At 37.6% G+C, this 23,146-nt stretch overlaps 1 protein-coding gene across 1 annotated transcript in view; it reads left to right on the top strand.

Annotated features, from left to right (window-relative positions):
* The window catches only part of KCNH5 (potassium voltage-gated channel subfamily H member 5), a 297,554-nt gene that overhangs the window by 17,763 nt on the left and 256,645 nt on the right, over positions 1-23,146 (top strand). The window contains exon 2 of the mRNA XM_015068125.3: positions 10,006-10,129. Within this exon, the coding sequence (XP_014923611.1) occupies positions 10,006-10,129 (124 nt within the window). The remainder of the gene's footprint in view (positions 1-10,005; positions 10,130-23,146) is intronic.

The following is a 23,146-nucleotide window of genomic DNA, read 5'->3' as shown; positions in this document are numbered from 1 at the left end:
TCCTGTGAGTTGATTTAGGACTTCATTCTTAGACTTCCTACTTTTCTATTCCAGCAAAAGAAAAAAAAAGACACAATTCTACCTAAAAAAGTTTGAATCTGCAAATATCTCAGTCAAGAATTAGAATGTAGAGAACCTCTGTTGTAGTTGCTGCTCCTGAAGAATCTGGTCTCGATGAGTCTCTGACTCATCACAGAAAGGAGTTGTTTTCCAGATTAGAGAAAATGGGTACGATAATCTGTAGATAACAGGTAGATGATCTGTCCCGATGCCTAGCACAGGGTTTGGGCTCTGCTAAAGGTTGCTTTGATTGTGTTATTCCATGGAGTTACTAGAGTATAAGTGAAGTAATATATCAACAATAAATGAATGATCATAGCTAGGCCCTTCTGAGCTGGAGTCTTAATTTTCTCATTATTGAAAATGGTATGATGGGAGCAGTTTAATATTTTTAATAGCAGAGTTAACTAGGAACAGTTAGAGCTCCTAATCCAAAGCCTAACAAATGTCTTGAAAACAAGTCTGTTTATGACAGAGGGAGGTCTGCAAGACTTTGGGGCTGTTTAGGGTGTTGTGAAATAGAACTCTTACTTCAGGGTATAAAACTGATTTAATGGGTCCTGATTAGCACACCAAAAAATTGAGATAGAGTTAAAAAAGAGGACCTCTCGTGGTAAGTGTTTTCTGAGAAGTTGTTTTTTAGTTATGTGTTTGTGTAGGTGTATGTGTGCACCTGTGTAAACATGTTTTGAGATACTATGTAAAATTAGTTTCTTACTATGAGCTTCAACCTAAAAAAAGTTTGAAAAACACTGGTTTGATTAGTTTCTTGGGGAGAGAAAGCCTCCCTCAGTAGGACTTTTCATGTTTATGGTAGTTCGTTTTTAGAACCTTTGGTTTCTGTTTCCTGGTATACAGGCAATTATTTCAATCAATAAATAATTACTATACTGCAACTTGTGTGGGCACAGTAGGCACAAAGTTTAGAATCCTGAGGACTATATTATCCAAGAAGTTTTAAAGTAGCATATGTAAAGTATTTAGAGAGGCAGTGCATACTAAATTTCATGATATCAATTATATAAAGAGATCTCACATGAATACATTAATTCCTGTGTTTATTGATATAGTCAACCAACAAGCAAACATCTACTATGTGCCAGGCATCATGTTAGGTACAGGGGGATAAAATGGGACCAAAATGGATATAGGCTTTGTCCTTATAGAGCTTACACCCCAACAGGCAGATATGCATTCATCGTATCATAACACAAATAGGTATAAAATTGTAACTGTGATAAGGGCTGTGAGGAAGAGGTGCATTATGTCTGAACTATTAGGGATGATGTAGTCAGAAGGTCAGGGAAAGATTTACTGAGGTCATGACAATTGAGTTAAGATCTAACTAACTGCAGGTGTCAATCATATAAGTAAGGAAAAGACTGGTGTTTAGGCAAAGAGAATGACAAGTTAAAAGACCCTATGATGGGAGAGAACTTGAAGCTTACAAAAACATAAGAAAAATCAGGGTAGAGGACATGAATCAATTTGAATTTTGGAAAGACCTCTTTGGCTTCAGTATGGACAATCCATTGAAAAAAATCTCAGGGTTGGTGTAAAACAATTGGGTAGCTGTTGGAGTGATCTAGGGGAGAGATAATGGAAGCTTGGATTTGGGAGATGATAGCGAGGATCCAGAGATATTATTTGAAGAGATAAAATTAATAGGAGTTGGTCATGGATTAAGTACAAGGATAATGAGAAGGATGTTGAAAGATGGCTCCAAGATTTCTGGCTTACATAATTTCATGGATGGTGATCCCATTGTCTAAGATAGGAAACACTGGAAAAGCACCTGATTTGGGGGAATGAAAGGTCATGGACCTATTATATTGAGGTCCACTAAAGATATCTAAGAGGATATCTATGTCAACTTGGATATCAAGATCTAGAGTTTATAAAAGAGGTCTGGTTTGAAGATATAAACTAATGAGTTACGGAATCTATGGAGACAGGTGAAGTATAAGAGGAACTGATGTGGAGAAACTCTAGTATCTACTTACTGGATAAAGAATGTTGAGCCTGCAAAGGAAATGGAGGACTGTTCAGAGAACCAGGGGACAGTCATTTTATGAAAGCTACAGATTGAAACATTTTAAGGAGTGGTTACCAGGGCTTCTGAATTGTCAAGTGAGATGAATAAAAAGCATCCTTTGGATTTGGTAACATGTAGAGGCTGTTGGTGATCTTGTTTGTCCTGGAGTGGTAAGGAAAAAACTAGATAGGAGTGAGTTGTATGAATAGGAGCTAAGAATATGGAACCAATGGGAACACACAACTTTTTTGGAAAGTTTGTCCAGCGAGGGGTTGGAGACAGTGGAGACAGATATGGTGGTAGTCAGAGGGGGATGTAGGCTAAGTGGTACTCATAGAATGTGTCTGGTTCTGAAAGGTTTTGATAGGTAAAGGGATGGGGGAAAAGTGTTTCAAGTGGACAATAGGCATCATGAGTGAGTATATTTTGGGGCCATAATGAGAAAACTGACTTAACTGTAATAGTAGAGACTTTAGGAGTAATGAGAAATATGTTTGTATAGGTAGGGAGGGTATAGCTGGATTTTATTTAAAAAAAATTTTTTTTTTAACGTTTATTTATTTTTGAGACAGAGAGAGACAGAGCATGAATGGGGGAGGGTCAGAGAGAGAGAGGGAGACACAGAATCTGAAACAGGCTCCAGGCTCTGAGCTGTCAGCACAGAGCCTGACGCGGGGCTCAAACTCACGGACCGCGAGATCATGACCTGAGCCGAAGTTGGCCACTTAACCGATTGGGCCACCCAGGCGCCCCAGGGTATAGCTGGATTTTAGAAGGCTTTCTAAATCTGAGAGGCAATTTGATGATGTAAGCACTTGGGAGTCTATATTTGGATGAGGAGTAGTAGGATGATGGAGGCAGGAATTCAGGGGAGACAGTGAACATTAGTGTCAAAAGTAAGATCAGTTGAGTCAGGGAGACCACGTAGCTGAATGGACTGCCACTGTTGCCTCATCATGAAGTAGACGGCATATGGATTAGCAAGAGTAAACTGATTAGACCCCAGCCTGGGCTAAGAGGAGAAAAGTTAATTTTTGGTGATCATATTATATTTATTTATACTTGATGCTATACATAAATGAAAATGTCATATATTTATAGGAGAATTTATTTATACTTTATGAAGCATTTTTGTAGGAATAAGCTCATTTTAATCTCTACTACAACCACCCTATGTATAAAGGAAAGGTATTACGATTCTCATAGCTAAGGTTCATTTCAAATGCCACAGTTTCCCTAAAACTTCTGGATCTTTGGTCCTTCTTCTTCCATGTGTTTTCTTTTAAATTTGAGGGAATTAATTTATTAGTGGTAACACACACAAATTTTAAGTGTACAGTTCAATTACTTTTGACAAATGTGTATACTTGTGTAGCTTATACCTCTATGAAGATAGAGAACAATGACCTCCCCCAAAAAGTTCTTTTTGACTCTTTCCTATCAGTCTCCCTCCCATCCCCTTTAGCAATCATTGTGCTGATCCCTATCACCATAGATTAGCCTTGCCTGTATTTAAACTTCATATAAATGAAATGATAGCTTCTAGCTATCATTATAATGTTTATCAGACTCACCCATGCTGTTGCATGTGTGAGTAGTTTGTTCCATTTTAGACCTGAGTGGCTTTTCTTGTAGGACTATGTCACAATTTTTAATCCATTCTCTTGCTGATGGACATTTACCTTGTTTTCAATTTTTGACTGCTATGAATAAATCTGATGTGAACATTTTCCTTACAAGTCTTTTTGTTAACATATGTTTTTGTTTCACTTGAGGAAATGCCTAAGAATGAAATTTCTTGGTCATGGTTAAATATTTAACTCTACAAGAAACTATTTTTCAAAGTGATTGTTCTATTTTCTATTCTCATTAGTATTTTATAAAGAGTTGCAGTTGTTTCACACTCTCATCAACATTTTGTCCTATTAGCCTTTACAGCCACTCTAGTGGTTGAGTGATGCATCACTGTGCTTTTAATTTGTATTTCCCTGCTGCCTGATGATGGTGAGCATCTTATTCTTGTGGTTATTGGTCATTGTTTATCTTCTTTAGTGAAACGTCTGTTCGAGTTATGTGCCCATGTTGTTCACTGGGTCATTTGTCCTTTTGTAGGATTTTTTTTTGGTGTGTCCTGGATAGGAGTTCTTTTTCAGATATCTGTATTGTAAATATTTTCTTAGTCTATGGATTTCCTTTCCTTTTTTTTTTTTTTGAAAATGTCCTTGAATGAGCACTTGATTTTAATTTGATGGTGTCTAATGTATTTATTAACACTTTCTTTTACAGTGATTGCTATAGGAGTCTTATCTAAGAAATTCTTGTCTTCCTTAAAGTTGCAAATATTTTTTTCCTGTGTTTTCCTTTTAGTTTTCACCTTTGTATTTACGTCTATCACCCACTTTAAATTGTGTGTGTGTGTGTGTGTGTGTGTGTGTGTGGTGTGATGTAGCAGTGATAGTTCAACTTTTGTTCATGTGGACATACAGTTGTTTTAGCCAAGTTCATTGAAGAGACTTTTCTTTACCCATTAAACTGCTTTGGCATCTATGCAAAAAACCAGTGGACCATTTTTATGAGGGTCTATCTCTGAACTTTTTAATTTGCTTTATTGGTTGTATGTTTTCCCAGCTTGGTTCTTCTTTTTCAGATTTTATTTTGGATTATTTTTGGTAATTCATATTTTCATAATATTTTATGATTACTTTGTCAACTACTGTTTTCACTGGGATTATATTGAATCTATAGATCAATTTGCAGAGAGTTGAAGTCTTAAAAAATATCCAGTCTTTCAATTCATGAACATGGCGTAGCTCTCCATTTGTTTAAGTGTCCTTTAATTTAACTAAGGAGAATTTTTTTAGTGTTCATTCTAGAGGCCTTGCACATCTTTCGTTAAATTTATTTCTAAGTATTTGATATCCTTCTAAGTGAAATTGTTTTTCACTTTGCAATTGTCTAATACTAGTATATAGAAACAAAATTAACTGTTATATTAGCTTTATTTCCTGCAACCTTACTAAATACACTTATTACTATTTTTTTAATGTTTATTTCTGAGGGGGGGTGGAGAGAGAGAATGAGAGCACAAGCAGAGAAGGGGCAGAGAGAGAGAGAGGAAGATACAGAATCCAAAGCAGGGTCCAGGCTCTGAGCTGTCAGCACGGAACCTGATACCAAGCTCAAACTCACAAACTATGAAATCATGACCTGAACTGAAGTTGGATGCTTAACCGACTAGCCACCCAGGAGCCTCACTAAATTCACTTATTAATTTTAGATGTTCCTTTAAATATTCCTTAGGACTTTCTCTGTAAACAATCATGCCACCTGCAAATAGAAAGTCATTATATCTTCCTTTCCAATATTTGTATCTTTTGTGTTTTTTCCCTTTTACTTTTTTTTTTTTTTTGCCTTATTTCACTAGTTGGGCCACCAATAAAATGTTGAGTGTAAGCATTGAGAATATACATCCCTGACATTTTCCTGATCTTAAGGGGGGAGTTATTCAGTATTCCACCCTTAAGAATAATGTTAGCTCTAGATTTTTTAGTAGGTATCATCTGTCGGTTTGAGGAAGTTTCCTTCTTTTCCAAGGTTGCTCAGAGATTTTAATCATGAATGAGTGTGAGTTTTGTCAAATGCTTTTTTTTTTTGCATCTATTGAGAAACAATCGTATGATTTTTTTCTTTTATTCTATTGATGTGATGGATTACATTGATTGATTTCATAATGATAAATCAGCCTTACATTCATGAGACAAACCCTACTTGGTTATTATATATATATTGCTGAATTCTATTTGCCAATATTTTCTTCTGGAGTTTTGCAACCACATTCCTAAGATCTGTTTGTCAGTAATCTTTTTTTAACAGCCATTGTCAGATTTTGGTGTTATGATAATGCTGACCTCATAAAACAAGTTAAGATACAGGATACAAGAGTGTTGATTCATAGGAGCTCTTGTACCCCAATGTTTATAGCAGTACTTTCAACAATAGCCAAATTATGGAAAGAGCCTAAATGTCCACCAACTGACAAATGGATAAAGAGGATGTGGTTTGTATATACAATGGAATACTACTTGGCAATGAGAAAGAATGAAATCTGGCCATTTGTAGCAATGTGGATGAAACTGGAGGGTGTTATGCTAAGTGAAATAAGTCAGGCAGAGAAAGACAGATACCATATGTTTTTACTCATATGTGGATCCTGAGAAACTTAACAGAAGACCAAGGGGAGGGGAAGAGGGAAAAAAGTTACAGAGAGACAGAGGCAAACCATAAGAGACTCTTAAATACTGAGAACAAACTGAAGGTTGATGGGAGGTGGGGGAGAGGGGAAAGTGGGTGATGGGCATTGAGGAGGGCACCTGTTGGGATCAGCACTGGGTATTGTATGGAAACCAATTTGACAATAAACTGTATTTAATAAAAAAAATGAATTAAAAAAAGTTAAGAAATATTTCCTCATATACTTTCTGACAGAGTGTGTAATATTTGTATTATGTCTTATTTAAATATTTGAAGGGGGCCCCTATGGGGCTCAGTCAGTTAAACGTCCGACTTAAGCTCAGGTCATTGTCTCCCCGTTTGTGAGTTCGAGCCACACATTGGGCTCTGTGCTGACAGCTCAGAGCCTCGAGCCTGCTTTAAATTCTGTGTCTCCTCTCTCTCTCTGCCCCTCCCCTGCTCACACTCTGTCTCTCTCTCAAAAATAAATAAACAAAAAAATTAAATATTTGAAGGATTTCACTGAGTCTGGAGCCTTCTGGGCTAGTTTTTTTTTTTAATAGATAGCAAGTATTAAGATTTTTCATTTCTTTTTGTGCTTTTTAAGGTGTTTTTCTTATTCAGAAATTTTGTTCATCAAAGTTTTAAAATTAATTGGCAAAAAATTGTTTGCACTATACTTTTATTATCATTTGCTATCTGTAATATATCCAGTGATGTCTTCTCTTTTATTCTTAATGTTGGTAACTTGTGTTTTCACTCTCTCGTTCTCTTTTTTTTAAATTATCAGACTTGTTAGGGGCTTATCATTTTTATTAATGTTTCCAAAGAATTAATTTTGACTTTGTCAAGGTTCACTTTTCTTTTTTAAAAAAAAATTTTTTAACGTTTACTTATTTTTGAGACAGAGAGAGACAGAGCATGAACGGGGAGGGTCAGAGAGAGAGGGAGACACGGAATCTGAAACAGGCCCCGGGCTCCGAGCTGTCAGCACAGAGCCCGACATGGGGCTCGAACTCACAGACTGTGAGATCATGACCCGAGCTAAAGTTGGATGCTCAACCAACTGAGCCACCCAGGCGCCTCAAGTTTCACTTTTCTTTGAATGCTTTCTATTTTATTGATCTGCATTCTGGTCTTTGTTTCCTCATACTTAATTTGGGTGTAATAGCTTTTCTAATTTCTTCATATAAAAGTTTAGATAACTGATTTTAAAACTTTCATCTTTTAAAAATATAAACATTTAAAATGAGAAATTTCTCCTTAAGTATTGCTTCAAGTGTATCCCACAAACTTTGATGTGTTGTTACTTCATTAACGTCCAGTTAAAAATATCCTCTAAATTTCTTTTGATTTCTTCTTTGACCCATTTCTTCTTCTAGACCCAGTCTAGAAAGGAATTGGGTAATATCCAATAGTGTAGATTTTTTTAGATAATTAAAAAAAAACACCTCATTCCTAATTTAATTGCTTTGAGGTGAGACTATATACTCTGTGATTTCCATATTTTGAAATTTATTGACTTCATTTTTGTGGCTCAAAATCAGATCTGTCTGGGTAAAAGTTACACGTGCACTAGAGAAAAATGTGTATTCTGTAGCATTCTGTAGAGTATTCTATGAATGTCAGTTAGCTAGAGTTAGTTGATAGTGTTGATAGTGTTTAAATATTCTATATCCTCAATCATTTTTACAGCTGGTTGTTCTGTCAGTTGATGTGGGAGAGAGTAAACATTCCATTTTTATTGTGAAATTGTTGACTTCTCCTTTTTTGTTATGTCATTTTTATCTTTCATGTATTTTGAAGCTCTTTCATTACTTTTGTATACATACTTTTATATACAATTGAGACTGTTATGTCTTCCTAATGAATTGACCCTTTTGCTATTATTAATTTTTCCTTTTCATCTCTATTATTCTTGTGTTTTGCATTAATATAGCCACATTGGGTTTCTTATGCTTAGTGTTTGTGTAGTGTATGTTCCCCACACTTTCACTTTCAACTTGTTTATGTCTTTATTATTTATTTTTTTAAGTTTATTTTTTTTTTGTTTTGAGAGAGAGAAAGAGAGAGAGAGAGAGAGAGAGAGTGAGTGCATGTGGGGGAGGGACAGAGAGAGAGGGAGAAGAGAGAGAATCTTAAGCAGGCTCTCTCTGCACTGTCAGTGGGGAGCTCAGTGCAGGGCTTAAACCCATCAACTATGAGATCATGTCCCAAGCTGAAGTCAATGTTTAACTGAGCCACCCAGGTGCCCCTAAGCTTAAAGTCTTAAAATCATAAGTTAATTTCTCTTTTTAGTATGCTATTTTGAATATGAGTTCGAGAGAGATTTCTTTGGTAGATATTTTGAATTTTTGAATTATAGTATTCCCTTAAAAATGTACTCTTTTTATTTTATTTATTTATTTATTTTTCAATGTTTATTTTTGAGAGAGAGAGAGAGAGCGTGAGCATGAGCTGGGGGGCAGGGAGGCAGAGAGAGAGAGGGAGAGAGAGACATAGAGAATCCCAAGCAGGCTCCACACAGTCAGCATAGAGACCAACGCAGGGCTCGATCTCACAAACCCTGAGATCATGACCTGAGCTGAAGTCCAGAGTCAGATGCCTAACTGCCTGAGCCACCCAGATGCCCCTAAAATTTACTCTTTTAAAATATTTATTTTAAAAATAGTATTTTAGGTGTGCCTGGGTGGCTCAGTCGGTGAAGCATCCGACTTCAGCTCAGGTCATGATCTCACGGTTTGTGAGTTCTAGTTCCGTGTCAGGCTCTGTGCTGACAGCTCGGAGCCTGGAGCTGCTTTGGATTCTGTGTTTCCCTCTCTCTCTCTGCTGCTCCCCTACTCTCACTCTGTGTCTTTCTCTCAAAAATGAATAATAAACATTAAAAAATATTTTATTTCTATATTTTAATATTATTCTAATTTTGTTTCACTATAATGTTAACATATTTATCATCTGATTTACAAAATTGCTAAAGGTGCTGCCTAAAACTGTTAGATTTTCAATCAAGGTTGATACCAAAAGATATTATTTTTGTATTAATTTTTATACCCAATGCAAAACCACTTCTCTATGTAAAATAGATCAGAGATGTTCCTTTTATTTAGAATAATGATAGTTTCCAAATTCTGTGTAAAATGTGGTTGAAAAGAATATCTTTGAATAATTTTATTTAAAAAAAGACTCTTCTGTTATTTTAAATTAGACTTCTCAAGATCAATCTCATGGACAAAATTATATGTCAAAATTATAATAGAATTTTTGGAGGAGTCATACAAGTTTGCTTCAATATTATCAAGTTCATTTTCTTAGTCTGTGGAGAAGTGACTGTAGCCCTCGTCTTAATAAATTAATCTGTGTAATTATTATAGTCACTAACTTTTATTTAATATTAATCATACTTGTTCTTCATAGCTTAGAATATACTTGAATGCAAAGAGGTATTATAAACTGGCTTCTCTTCAATGGGGTTTTTGTTTGTATGCAAATCTTGTACTTATTGCAGATCTCATTTGATAATCACGCTGAACTGACTATGTCAATCTCCAGAATAGGTTTTGTTATTGGTACCACAACAAACCATTGTTGCGTTGTTCTATGAATTTGTCTTTTCATTTCCTTGAAAGAAGTACATTGTTAAATGCAGATAAAAAACTTCCTTTTCCTTCTTTCTTCTTTAGAATCGAGTTTCTTACTGGGAAACGCCCAGATTGTGGATTGGCCAGTAGTTTATAGTAATGACGGTTTTTGCAAACTCTCTGGCTATCATCGAGCTGACGTCATGCAGAAAAGCAGCACTTGCAGGTAGGTCCTAGAAGAGCTCAGGAATCGTCTCTGAAGTGTAACTAAATGTTGACTGTGATTCATGGCTACACTTGCACGAGTCCCTCGCTTGTCCCTGGTTTTCCTTCCTGAGGTTTTGTTTCCCGTGGTTTCGTGCTTCCTATGGTGTATTACCCCCAGTTAACTACTTTCAGAAGCAGATGCTCCTCCTTCTGATGCAATGTCACGTCCAGAGTAGCCTAACACTACCTCCAGATGCCAATGTCATTCACCTCACTTCATCTCATTATATAGGCATTTTCTCATCTCAAATCATCACAAGAAAGGTGAGTGCAATAGAATAAGGTGTTTTGGGAGAGAGATAGACCACGTTCACATAACTTTTATTACAGTATATTGTTATAATCGTTCTATTCTATTATTACTGTTGTTGATCTCTCCCTGTGCCTAATTTATAAGTTAAACTTTATCATAGGTATGTATGTCTAGGGAAAAAACAGTTTATACAGTATTAGGTCCTATCTGCAATTCCAGGCATCCACAGGGGTTGGGGGAGGGGTTTGGGAGAGGGTCTTGGAACATATCCTCCCCAGATAAGGGGAAGCTCCTGTCTTAGACTCACTGTGATGTTGTGGTTTATAATAGGAAATATATATTTGGTATCTGACACAGTTCCTGGCACAGGTCTCTTAAAACTCTTGGAATTTTCTGTGATCAGAGAAATAAAAGTGTCTTTTGTTATGTTAATGGCGACTTTCGGAAGGCCCTTAAGTAACCTTAGTGTGGAGGCTGTTGCCATGGGAACCATCTAGGTGCTAGGAGGGTGGAAACTTTCAGTACTCCTGCTCCTCAACTTCTCAGCCTCTAGGGAAGGGATGGCCCGGAGGCTGAATTAATTGCCAATGGTCAGGGATTTAATCAGTCTGGACTGTGTAGTGTAGCAGCCACAAGGACACAAAAGGACAGGGTTGGTGAGCGTGTGGAGGGCCTGGGAGAGCAGCGCACCTGGAGATGGAACTCTGTTTTTCCACCATACCTTGCCTGTGCATCTATCTCTTTGGTCTGGCTGTTCCTGAGTTATATCCTTTTATAGTAAACCAGTGATCTAGTAAAGAAAAGATTTCTCTGAGCTCTGTGTGCTGCTCTAGCAAATTAAACAAACCCACGAAGGTTGCGGAAACGTCCAGTCTGTAGCCGGTAGGTCAGAAATACAGGTACCAACCTGTGCTTTCAATTGGTGTCTGGAGTTGGGGGGTGGGGGGTGGTCTTGTAGGACTGAATCTTATGCTGTATCTCCAGGTAGTGTCGGAATTGAGTTGAATTGTAGGACAGCTGTAACTGAACAAACATGAGTTTGCTCCTTGGTGAGTCAGAAACTACCTGATGGAGTTGTCATGCAAACAAAACTTTATTCGCAGCAAATAAGGAGATACGGGGGAATGGCTTCCAAAGCCTCCCCAGAGCAAGGGTGAATGGATTCCTTTTATTTAGGATTAGGATGAGTATTTAGACAGGGAAGCCTTGTCATTGTATGTAGAAGCGGGCATAACATCGTGCATGCGTCTTAAGGAAACATGCCTGTCACATGTTGCATGTTATGTAGATGAACCTTGTGGTCCTCCTTGGGTGGAGATTTTATACTATAATGAGCTAAATGTAGTTGTCGGTCATTCTAGAGGTCACTCCATGGTCCATCTGTGCAGGTGTGAGTCTGAGGTTAAGCTCAAATGCTCTAGGCCGTCCCGGCTGCTGGAGGTCTTGTCAGGGCAGTGGCTGTCACTAGTAGGGTGGTTTCACTTTCCATTTGCCGGAGTTAAGAGATAAGCTGGAAAGAAAAAAGCTTAAGGAAAAATGTGGGACAAAGTTCGGTGCATATAAGCAGGTGGGCAGTAAAGGTCAGGTCTTGGGGTCTAGCTGGTGATACAACCAGCTGGTGTCCCAAGAATTGTTTGTTGGTGTGGAGACTTGTTGCCACCCATCCTCCCCCATTGGTGCTAGAATCTGTCTACACTCACAAACAAAAACTGTAGGACAGTACAAAAGCAGGAAACTGTATTAGAATATTAAGGAGACTAAATTGTTAATGCAAACATATAGTTTAAGAGCCACTGGGGAGAACTTGTGCAAAGGAAAAGATTTTCCCATATCTGTAAATCTACTAATTCTTTCAAGAAATAGTTTTTGAATACTTACAATGAGCCATGAATTATTCTCAGGTGCTGAGTGATCAAAGGAGCGTCCCGTATCAGGCAACCACTGATGGCAGCAGCACTTCTTGAGCTGCTAAAACTGTCTTGAACAGAGTAGAGTAAACGGCCCCCAACCCAGTAGGACATAATTCAGGAACATTTAAAGAACATCGAGGGGCACCGAGCCTGGAACCCGCTTCGGATTCTGCGTCTCCCTCTTTCTCTGCCCCGTTCACTCTCTGTCTCTCAAAAATAAGTAAACATGAAAAAAAAAATTAAAGAACGTCAAAATGAAGTTTTTACATCTTGAGTAAATCACATCTACTTGGTAATGTTGATACATTATAACTTGCTATTTTTTTTGGCTTATGTAAAACAGAATCTGACATTTATATTATTTATTACAATTCTTTCTAAAATATGCCATATTTGTGAGTTTAAAGAGAGTATTATGAAAAAAAAAAGGTCATATAAAAGAAAGGAAATTCTATAAAGGGAACCAATTTAGATCCTAAAACTTTTTCACCGTATTTCAGTAAGGCCAGATGGGATGTTTTTTACTGGAGATAATTTCTCTTCAAAGTTCTCACTTAACTAAGCACCGAAATCATGTTACTTTGGAACTGTAAGGGATTTGAATTATTGTCTACTCCACATCCTTTGTTTTTCACAAAAGAAAACTGAGGGAGGGTTATGTTAAGGGACTGGCCCGGGGAAATACAGGGATTTCTTTATCTTTTTTTCCTGTGTATTTATGCTAAAAACATATACAATACACTATATATTCTGCATCTTCAAGGAAGCCAGGGATTCATCTTATACCAGTGAGTGTAAACCTGACTACATGTAGGAATCATTTGGAGGGATTTTGTGTAACATAGATTCCCAGGCCTCACCTCTGGGAATCACCTACTGAATCAGCATCACCTAAGTTGGGAGGTAGGAACAGGTACCAGTACCCTTAACCATCGGCTCAGATGATTCTGAGTTTAGCCAGGTTTGAGAAATAATCTGTTCAAACTTCTTCCTTCACTTATCTTGTCCCTACAGTCTTTTTTCTCTCTAAAGTTATTTTCACATTCGGTCTTCACTCCCAGGTCTGAAATTGGTAAGCAAGAGTGATGGAAAACTGTGCTCCCCTTCCCCCCCACTGAGAGACTGCCTTTGGTAGCACTGATGTCTTCGTGCCTTTTTCATCCACTGGATGAGTGTGAGCTCCTAGGATGCCATTGCACTAAGGTGTGTGTTTTAAGTTCTGGGAGGTTGAGGTCTGTATTGAGCTTCTCTGTTCCCTTATGTCTCAGCAGGCTTGTTAGGAAAAGGTTAGTTTTATGGTAGACGTTAAGGCTCTATAGAGAGTTCCAGGGACTGTAGATGCTCTCATGCCCATTTCCTCTTTTTGGACTGTGGACATCCCATCATTATGTCATGCCTGTTTCAGATGCCATTTTCTACCTGAAGTTATTTATGATTCCCTCAATGAGATGTGGTTTTGCTCCTCTGACTCCCTTTTGGTTCATTATTTGGCATCATCATCTGGCCTTCAACTAGCTTTCCTTATCCCTTGGGGTTTCATCGCTATTGCTTTTGTCATTTTAGAGACATATTGCCCTTCGTATCTGAATATATTGTAAAGTCCTGTACCCATCTGTCTTTGATTCCACGTATCTGCCTCCACTTTTATCCTGTTTTCTTTGGCATGTGAGGTCTGTCCTACAAAAGGGTTTATTAAAACAAATGGTTGCAGCATATTCTCTCCCGTAGAAGAATAGCTTTTTAACTCCTGCCACCAGTGTCAGATTATAAGCGCTTTTAAGGTAGGCATTTCATCTCCTTCACTTTTGTATGCACTAAGGACACAGCTAAGTGTTTTGCATTTGTCTTTGCTGAATTAGATGGCTCACTTTGCAACAAACCCTAACCTAGGTCTCATGTGCTTCTGTGCTCCCAAGAGTTATGGTATTCGAGGTGGTAAGAGAGCAGAGGGCTTTGGATTGGGTTATGCTTTTTCACTGTGGGAAGAAGTATGCAAACCTTCCCCCAGCTCTTCTTTCTTCACTGTTGTTAGAGATGGCATTTTCAAAATGATAATATTCTCTTTTAGAAAAGAACTTAAAAAATTTTTTTTTAATGTTTATTCACTTTTTTTTGAGAGAGAGAGAGAGAGAGAGGGAGAGCAACAGACACCCAGACACCCCTTAAATAACTTTCTTTTTAAAAAAATTTGTTTTGAGAGATAGAGACCAAGCAGGGGATGGGCAGAGAGAGAATCCCAATCAGTCTTGTGCTGTCAGTGCAGAGCCTCAGGTGGGGCTCGATCCCATGAACCCTGAGATCATGACCTGAGCCGAGATTAAGACACGGACGCTTAATGGACTGAACCACCCAGGGGCCTCTCAAAGTACTATTCTTATGTAAACAATTATTACTTGATTGCATGAAACACCCCGTGTGTTTTGCTAACCTAGAAATCGCAACCAGTTTAATGCCTTCGTGGAACAATGAAGACTAGCATCTGATATATGAGCAGATGATATTTGAGCCTTATCAGGTTTTCTTATAGGCATAGTTGATTTTAATGTACTCTGCTTCTAAACCTCTTTGTCCCTTTAAAAAATTAAACTCTACTCATTTTATGTTTACTGCAGCATTTTTTAGAAGAATGAAGTCCTGGAAATAGTTAAAATGTCCAGTCGTAGGTTTGTTAAAAAATATTATGGCAAGGCCAAACTTTCTAAATCATATGTTGGAAGGATAAGACACTGAAAGAAGCTAACAACATATTTTTTAAGTAAAAAAAAAAATGAACTGACCAACCAATCAACCAACAACAACAACAACAACAAAAAGGTTACAGAACAGTATCTGTATTATGATTCTGATTTTTTTTTACATATGGCTTTTTTCTATTTCCAGTATAAATCTATAAAAGCCTTTGAATATTATACACAAGGAAACGAGAAGGAAAGGCAAAAATTATATACACATTTAGAAACACATTGTTAACGCTAAAAGTTATTATAGAGTTTGGAATCACTGAATTCCAGTTGGAGATAACTAACTTGATACTGAGGATAGCCTTGCAAATATTTCAAAGAATTTTACTGAGTTTCATAATGACAAATGTTAGGCAAATGTAACAGAATAAGAAACTACAAGTCAGTGGGCATCCGTTTGTGAAGAAAATATACGTCATTTTATATGCTGAAACAATAAATCATCTTTTTATACAGCTTTCATTAGATGGATTAAAGTATTTTAAAATAATCAAACATGAATTGTTTGAGAAAATGAAAAACTGTTCATTGTGATTTTGCAATATCAAGAAGCTAATATTTAGTTCTTCTGCTTTCTTGTTTCTCTTTGTCCTTCTCAGTCTCCCATTAGACAAGGTGCAACAAATTAACTACTAAACTAAACATACTCCTCAGTTTCTCCCCATAGTATTGTGATCCTTCTGGGCAAAGTCTCCCTTTTATTTTATTTCTTTTTCTTGTCTTTGATTTCCTTTCCCCTTCATTCCACCCCCTTCCTTTTCCATAGCTATTCATTGTGGCATGTTTATTGTGTGTCTTTCGGATCCATCTTCTGTTTGTTTATTAAATAAGTATATTCTTGAAGTGATGTTACTTTGTGTGTGTTTGTTTTTAAAATCTACATAAGTCATACCATGCAGTAAGATTGATAGTTTCTTACTGTTTCACTCAACCTTTTGTTATTGAGAGGTTTTTATGTTGCCATATGACAATCTCTTTCATTATGTCTGACGCTGTATAGTGCCCAAATGTCTTCACAGCCTTCTGTTTTATTATCTATTCTAGCAGTCGTGAACTCGAACTTCTGACATTTTGCTACATTCAACAACAAATATCTTTGTACACATCTTCTTGTGGCCTCGTGTGAGAAATTGTTTGTCTCCACACCCAGAAGTAGTGTTGCTGGAGAGTAGAATGTATGCTGAATTTGTAAATTAACTGCTGCCAGATGGCTGTCCAGAGTACCTTTCTGTTTCCTCTCTCAGCAGCCATGAAGGAGCATTTACCATTTTCCTCAATCCTTGTACTTCACAATAGCACCTACATTTCTATTTTTAAACATGTGATGTGTGGTGGGGCGCCTGGATGGCTCAGTCTGTTAAGCGTCCGACTCTTGATTTCAAGTCAGGTCATGATCTCACTGTTTGGGAGTTTGAGCCCCGAGTAGGGCTCCGCACTGACAGAGCAGAGCCTGCTTGGGATTCTCTCTTTCTCTCTCTCTCTGCCCCTCACCTGCTCACATTCTCTCTCTCTCCCTCTCTCAAAGTAAATAAATAAACTTTAAAAAAATGTGATATGTCCTATGTACCATCTCATTTTGTTTTGGCTAAAATTTCAAAAAACATTCTTATGATACTTGAGGATTACCAGGAATTTCAAATCTAGTCCATTTCATTGTCTAATAATTGCATTTCCAAGCCTTTGGGCTATTTTGCTATTTATTGAAGGACACAAAACATACTGCATATTTAAAGGTGATTGTAGGTTTTGGGGGAATGACATTTAGTAGCATCTGATCTTATCTCATGACCCCCAGGAAGCCCTGACATTGGTTGAAGGCATCAAAACATACTATCATAAGTAGGGTAGAAATCACTTTAGCATTTTACCTTTGATTAACTTGAGATTTTAAAAAAATCCCTCTGTTCTTGTTTGTTTTTATTTTTATTTTTTAAATGTTTATTTGAGTCGGGGGAGGGGTGAGGAGAGGGACAGAGAAGGAGAGTGAGAATCCCAAGGGGGCTCTGCACTGTCAGCACAGAGCTTAATGAGGGGCTCAGACTTCCCAACCATGAGATCATGATCTGAGCTGAAATCAAGAGTCAGATACTTAAGCGACGGAGCCACCCAGGCGCCCCAGAGCTGTGCTGTTTTTAGAGAGGTGAGAAGAGCAATCATACAGGTATGGAGGATTGGAGTAGATAGATACTTTCAAATACATTTTTTTTTCTGGAAGGCTCATTAATAATCCATTACCCAAGCCATCAAATTAGACAATGAAACAATTAAGAAGCACTTTATTGGATGTACTTCACAAGGAGTTTCATTAGCACAGGGTCCTTTCAGCCAGCCAGAGCACAGTACGCATGAGGGATGCCACTTGGTGTGGTGACATTTGGCTGAGGGCTCTGATTCACAAGGTGGCACTGAGGGAAAGTGTTGGAGAGCAGAGGTGCCTCAGGGACGTCACACTCCAAAGGTTAGATGTCCAGTGCCATCCCTAGTTTCCATTAGTTACACCCATGGATCTACCACTATGACTCTATCTAAATCTTCTTAAACTCCTATAAATTAATGGGTTGTGAAACCTTTTGGTTATGATTCACTGTATAAAGTAACTCCTTGATTTATTTTAAAATTACCTCTTTCAGATTTTGAAAGCTGTGTTATTTGTTTCTAAAATTTCCTCTTTACCCCCTCTCTCTCAGGCTTCTTTTTGATTCTTTGACTATTTGAGCTCATTCTCCCATTAACTTTTGTGATAATTTTATTCTTGTGGCTGATTCCGAGCTAGAGACCACATTTATACCCACTGCATTAAGTCAATCTGTGTGGTTTCTGTGATGAAGCTATCCTAGGTTGTGAATTACAGCCTATAAATAATATTATCCTTTTTGTGGTGACTGAATATGGCATTTTAGTCCAGGAACATCGTTGACCATTAGCAGATTAAGATAGATTGGCAGAACTCATGAACAGGTTATATATTTTTTTGTTTGTGAGGTTCCTGTCTCTCCTGGAAATCTGTCAACACTTATAGCCATTCTTGCTGGTAGGTATCATAATGAGGCTTGTTGTGAACTTTTGCTGGCAGAATAAAGGATCCAAGAATAAGTAAATCCTGCTGTAAAGCAAACCTACCTCACCTTAGAAATTTGCTAGGGCAGGAAAGACATGAAAGGTATACTGCTGAATGCTCAGGCCTGCTGGATATAGCCTAGGCCAGACCTCAGGAAAACTTCTTCCTATCCTAAGACCAAGTTTTATCACCGGTTTATCGTGTGGCAAGAAAAGTGGCAAGATTATTCAGGAGCAGGTCCTGAATGGATTTATATTTCACCCTCATCGGCTCACAAAGAAAGAAGACACACAAAATGATATATGTATCCCTTTAAGATACAGTGACCCTGCCCATTAGCAAGCAAGCATGGCCCAACCCCTATTCTAGAATTATAGAGGAGCTAGAGAGTAGTGGGGTTGGGGCTAGGGCTGGAGGAGCTTTCTTCTAACCCCACCCATAGGGGGCATTTCCAGTAATAATTCAGGCAGTGTATAGCACATTATAATTTGCAACTGCATGTGCATTATCCTTTTAAAGCCCTCACCCTCAGAGATGTATGAACATTATCATCATTTTACTGATGAGGAAACTGAGAGTCCAAGCAATTACATGATTTGCCCATGAATTATGCAGTTTGTAAATGGTGCAGTGGTCTTCTGTTATATCATGATCACTCAATATTATAACGGAGACAGATAGCATCTGTGCATCTAATTTTCTTTTCTTTTCAATAAGATAAGAGTGCACTTGTAGTAGTCATGTATAATTACTGTAAGGGAAGCTTGGCATTCTGTCTGAGAGAGCAGCTTGAAGTTCTGAAATGTTTCTCTGTATTCCCATTATATATTCCTGGGGGATATATGCAAGAAATGTGTAAAATTATGATATAGGTATATAGTTTCAAAAGCCTGAGGATTACCATTTCTGAATCTTGGTTTCCTTCAGATTCCATTAACCATTCAAAGACTGCATTGAGCTTTAGTCATCCGGAGTCAGGCTGCTGGAAACCTTGATAAAGACACTCAACATTTACGTGTAAAATAGCCAAGCAAATAAACAAATGTGCCATATTCCTGTAGACTTTGTGGAAGCACTGATTTAGTCAGTTTGGGCAACTTTAGATGGAAATATGTCCTTTCATTGGAAGAATGGATAATACATTTCAGACATTCCTTATAGTTTGTTTTGAAATATTTTTTATTAGTTAATTGCTGACTTTTACCACTTCAAATATGTGTTCTGTCACTGGAAATATGTGGTTTAATAAACATAAAATGAAAAATGTGAAACAATATAACAAAATAGAAGACTAACTTTAAGAAAGTATTCAGAATGTAATAATCTAGGATTTTTTTTCTTCAAGTGCCTTTATTATGACAGGCAATTTTACCGCTAAAAGGGCTAAATGAAGAATACATTATAGAGTTTTCTGACTTTATTTAGAAAGTTGTGGAGCGCCTGGGTGGCTCAGTCGGTTAAGCGTCCGACTTCAGCTCAGGTCATGATCTCGCGGTCCGTGGGTTTGAGCCCCACGTCAGGCTCTGTGCTGACAGCTCAGAGCCTGGAGCCTGTTTCAGATCCTGTGTCTCCCTCTTTCTCTGACCCTCCCCTGTTCATGCTCTCTCTCTCTCTCTGTCTCAAAAATAAATAAATGTTAAAAAGTTGCTTGTTTTCATCTTTAGAATTTTCACTGAATCAGACTTGTGTTGTATTTGTTATTAAGTGGTATTATCACATCAATTTCCAAGAATTTTGGAATTTTGAGTTGTCACTTATTTTTAAATCCTATTAGAGTTGATTTTTCAAAATTTTTATCTTAATTGCTTGTTATATTATAGACACTTTCTTTTTTAAATGTTTTTCTGTTGGCCAATTGCGGATATTGTGTTTTATTTTATTGAACCATAGAGCTCTGACATTTACTAACAAGAGTTAAATGGTTTTTTCTTTCTTTATAAGACCATAAACATTTAGTTGCCTTAATTATCTTAACTTTTTTTTCTGTTTTTTAAATGTTTTCTTTCATTCTTTTTTTTAATGTTTATCTATTTATTTTGCATGTGCGTGTGCATAAGTGGGGGAGGGGCAGAAAGAAGGGGAGAGAGAGATTCCCAAGCAGGATCCCCAAGCCTGATGTAAGGCTTGATCTCATGACTGTGAGATCATGATATGAACCAAAGTCAGGAGTCAGACACTTAACTGACTGATCCACTCAGGAAACCCAATGTGTTTTTTTTTTTTTTTCTCTCTATTAAGGAGTTTTTAGATTAAAAATCACAATTAAAAAAAACCTGGTTGATTTAAAAAGTTCACCCTATAAAAAATATTAACAGTATTAAACTAGTGTCTTAATTTCTGGAGGGGAAGGAGGGTGTCTTTGTGCTCTTTAATTCTAGTTTCACAGTAATGCCTTCAAGAGATTTTCACAAAATTCTCATGAGGCAGAGTTTAGTCTTTGGTGGAAGCAATGGCTTTTCAATGCTGTCTTACAGGTAGGCTCTGAGAGCTCTCTATGTGAGTCTGACACCGAGATTATGGAGTTAGAATCTGCCATTTTATTCTGAGATTCTCTTGCTTAACTTACTATTATGATAACAATGAAAATTCTTTTTTGAAAATGCAGAATGCAGACTGGGCAGTCTTTGGTAAACCTCATCCATTTCCTTTCATTTCTTAGTTTCTAGAATTCTAGTTGCCTAGGTTAGTATTATCATAAGATGGGGCATTACTCTGTAATTTCTGGTTCTGATATGGCATTCCTATAGGATCTTCTAGTTTTTCTGGATCTTGCTATCCAACTATGCTTTTCATGTTATAAATTTTCTAGATTGATACATTCAGGGCCAGATTTCCCATGAAGATCATGAATCTTAACCTTCAGGGGCCCTCACTTGAGTGGAAGTCTTTCAAAGCTCTGTACCTAATTTTGTTTTATAATTTTATGTTATTTTTTCTTTAAAGAGGGTCCCTAAAATTGTATAAGCTTTAGTCTCTATCACACTCGGATCAGCCTCTGGCCAATATGCTAAGTCATTGAAACTGGATGAAAAACAATAACAAAGATATACATGGACCTTCAAAAAACTTATTCAAGGTATCTGGAAGTGCCACATATTCTCTCCTGGTGGACTAAATGATCTGGACAACTATGCTAACTAGTAGGACTGTGTATCTAGAACCAGATGCACAGCTAAAGATCGTGAAAGCATCAGAGTAGAGTTTTAGAGGCTTGTAGTCCTTGACTGAGTTCTATTTTGTAGATTTTCAGACTTTTGGTGAAATTCGCTTAGAAAAGTGGATAATTTCAAACATTAGGAAATTTTTGTGGCATGTAAAATCTCACTTTTTAATTTATGTTTTGTATATTCCCCATAACCATGGCAACAGTGTGTGTCTCCTTCAATTTCTCACCATTATTTTCCTCCCATGAGCCATATCTGCACCTATCTTTAAATTTTAACGTTTATTCATTTTTTGGGAGACAGAGAGAGACAGAGTGTGAGTGGGGGTGGAGCAGAGAGACAGGGAGACACAGAATCTAAAGCAATCTCCAGGCTCTGAACTGACAGCACAGAACCCCGATGCAGGGTTCAAACTCCGTAAGATCATGACTTAAGCCAAAGTTGGACACTTAACTGACTGAGCCCCCAGGGGCCCCCATACCTGCACCTATCTTTTTTTTTTTAATTAAATATAATTTATTGTCAAATTGGTTTCCATACAAAACCCAGTGCTCATCCCAACAGGTGCCCTCCTCAATGCACATCACCCACTTTCCCCTCTCCCCCACCTCCCATCAACCCTCAGTTTGTTCTCAGTATTTAAGAGTCTCTTATGCTTTGCCTCCCTCCCTCTCTGTAACTTTTTTTTCCCCTTCCCCTCCCCCCTGGTCTTCTGTTAAGTTTCTCAGGATCTACATATGAGTAAAAACATATGGTGTCTGTCTTTCTCTGCCTGACTTATTTCACTTAGCATAATACCTTCCAGTTCCATCCATGTTGCTACAAATGACCAGATTTCATTCTTTCTCATTGCCAAGTAGTATTCCATTGTATATACAAACCACATCTTTATCCATTTGTCAGTTGGTGGACATTTAGGCTCTTTCCATAATTTGGCTATTGTTGAAAGTGCTGCTATAAACATTGGGGTACATGTGCCCCTATGCATCAGCACTCCTGTATCCCTTGGGTAAATTCCTAGCAGTGCTATTGCTGGGTCATAGGGTAGATCTATTTTTAGTTTTTTGAGGAACCTCCACACTTCTCCAGAGTGGCTTTACCAGTTTGCATTCCCACCAACATTGCAAGAGGGTTCCCGTTTCTCCACATTCTTGCCAGCATCTATGGTCTCCTGATTTGTTCATTTTATCCACTCTGACCAGCATGAGGTGGTATCTCAGTGTGGTTTTGATTTGGATTTCCCCGATGAGGAGTGATGTTGAGCATCTTTTCATGTGTCTGTTGACCATCCGGATGTTTTCTTTAGAAAAGTGTCTATTCATGTCTTCTGCCCATTTCTTCACTGGATTATTTGCTTTTTGGGTGTGGAGTTTGGTGAGTTCTTTATAGATTTTGGATACTAACCCTTTGTCTGTTATGTCATTTGCAAATATCTTTTCCCATTCCATCGGTTGCCTTTTAGTTTTGTTGATTGTTTCCTTTGCAGTGCAAAAGGTTTTTATCTTGATGAGGTCCCAACAGTTCATTTTTGCTTTTAATTCCCTTGCCTTTGGAGATGTGTTGAGTAAGAAATTGCTGTGCTGAGGTCAAAGGGTTTTTTTCCTGCTTTCTCCTCTAGGGTTTTGATGGTTTCCTGTCTCACATTCAGGTCCTTCATCCATTTAGAGTTTTATTTTTGTGTATGTTGTAAGAAAGTGGTCTAGTTTAATTCTTCTGCATGTTGCCGTCCAGTTCTCTGAGCACCATTTGTTAAAGAGACTGTCTTTTTTCCATTGGATATTCTTTCCTGCTTTGTCAAAGATTAGTTGGCCATACATTTGTGGGTCCAATTCTGGGTTCTCTATTCTATT

The sequence above is a fragment of the Acinonyx jubatus genome, chromosome B3 (assembly GCF_027475565.1).
Source record: "Acinonyx jubatus isolate Ajub_Pintada_27869175 chromosome B3, VMU_Ajub_asm_v1.0, whole genome shotgun sequence".
Taxonomy (NCBI): domain Eukaryota; kingdom Metazoa; phylum Chordata; class Mammalia; order Carnivora; family Felidae; genus Acinonyx; species Acinonyx jubatus.
Note: the sequence above shows the minus strand (reverse complement) of the source record. Positions and strands in the feature narration are given on the sequence as shown.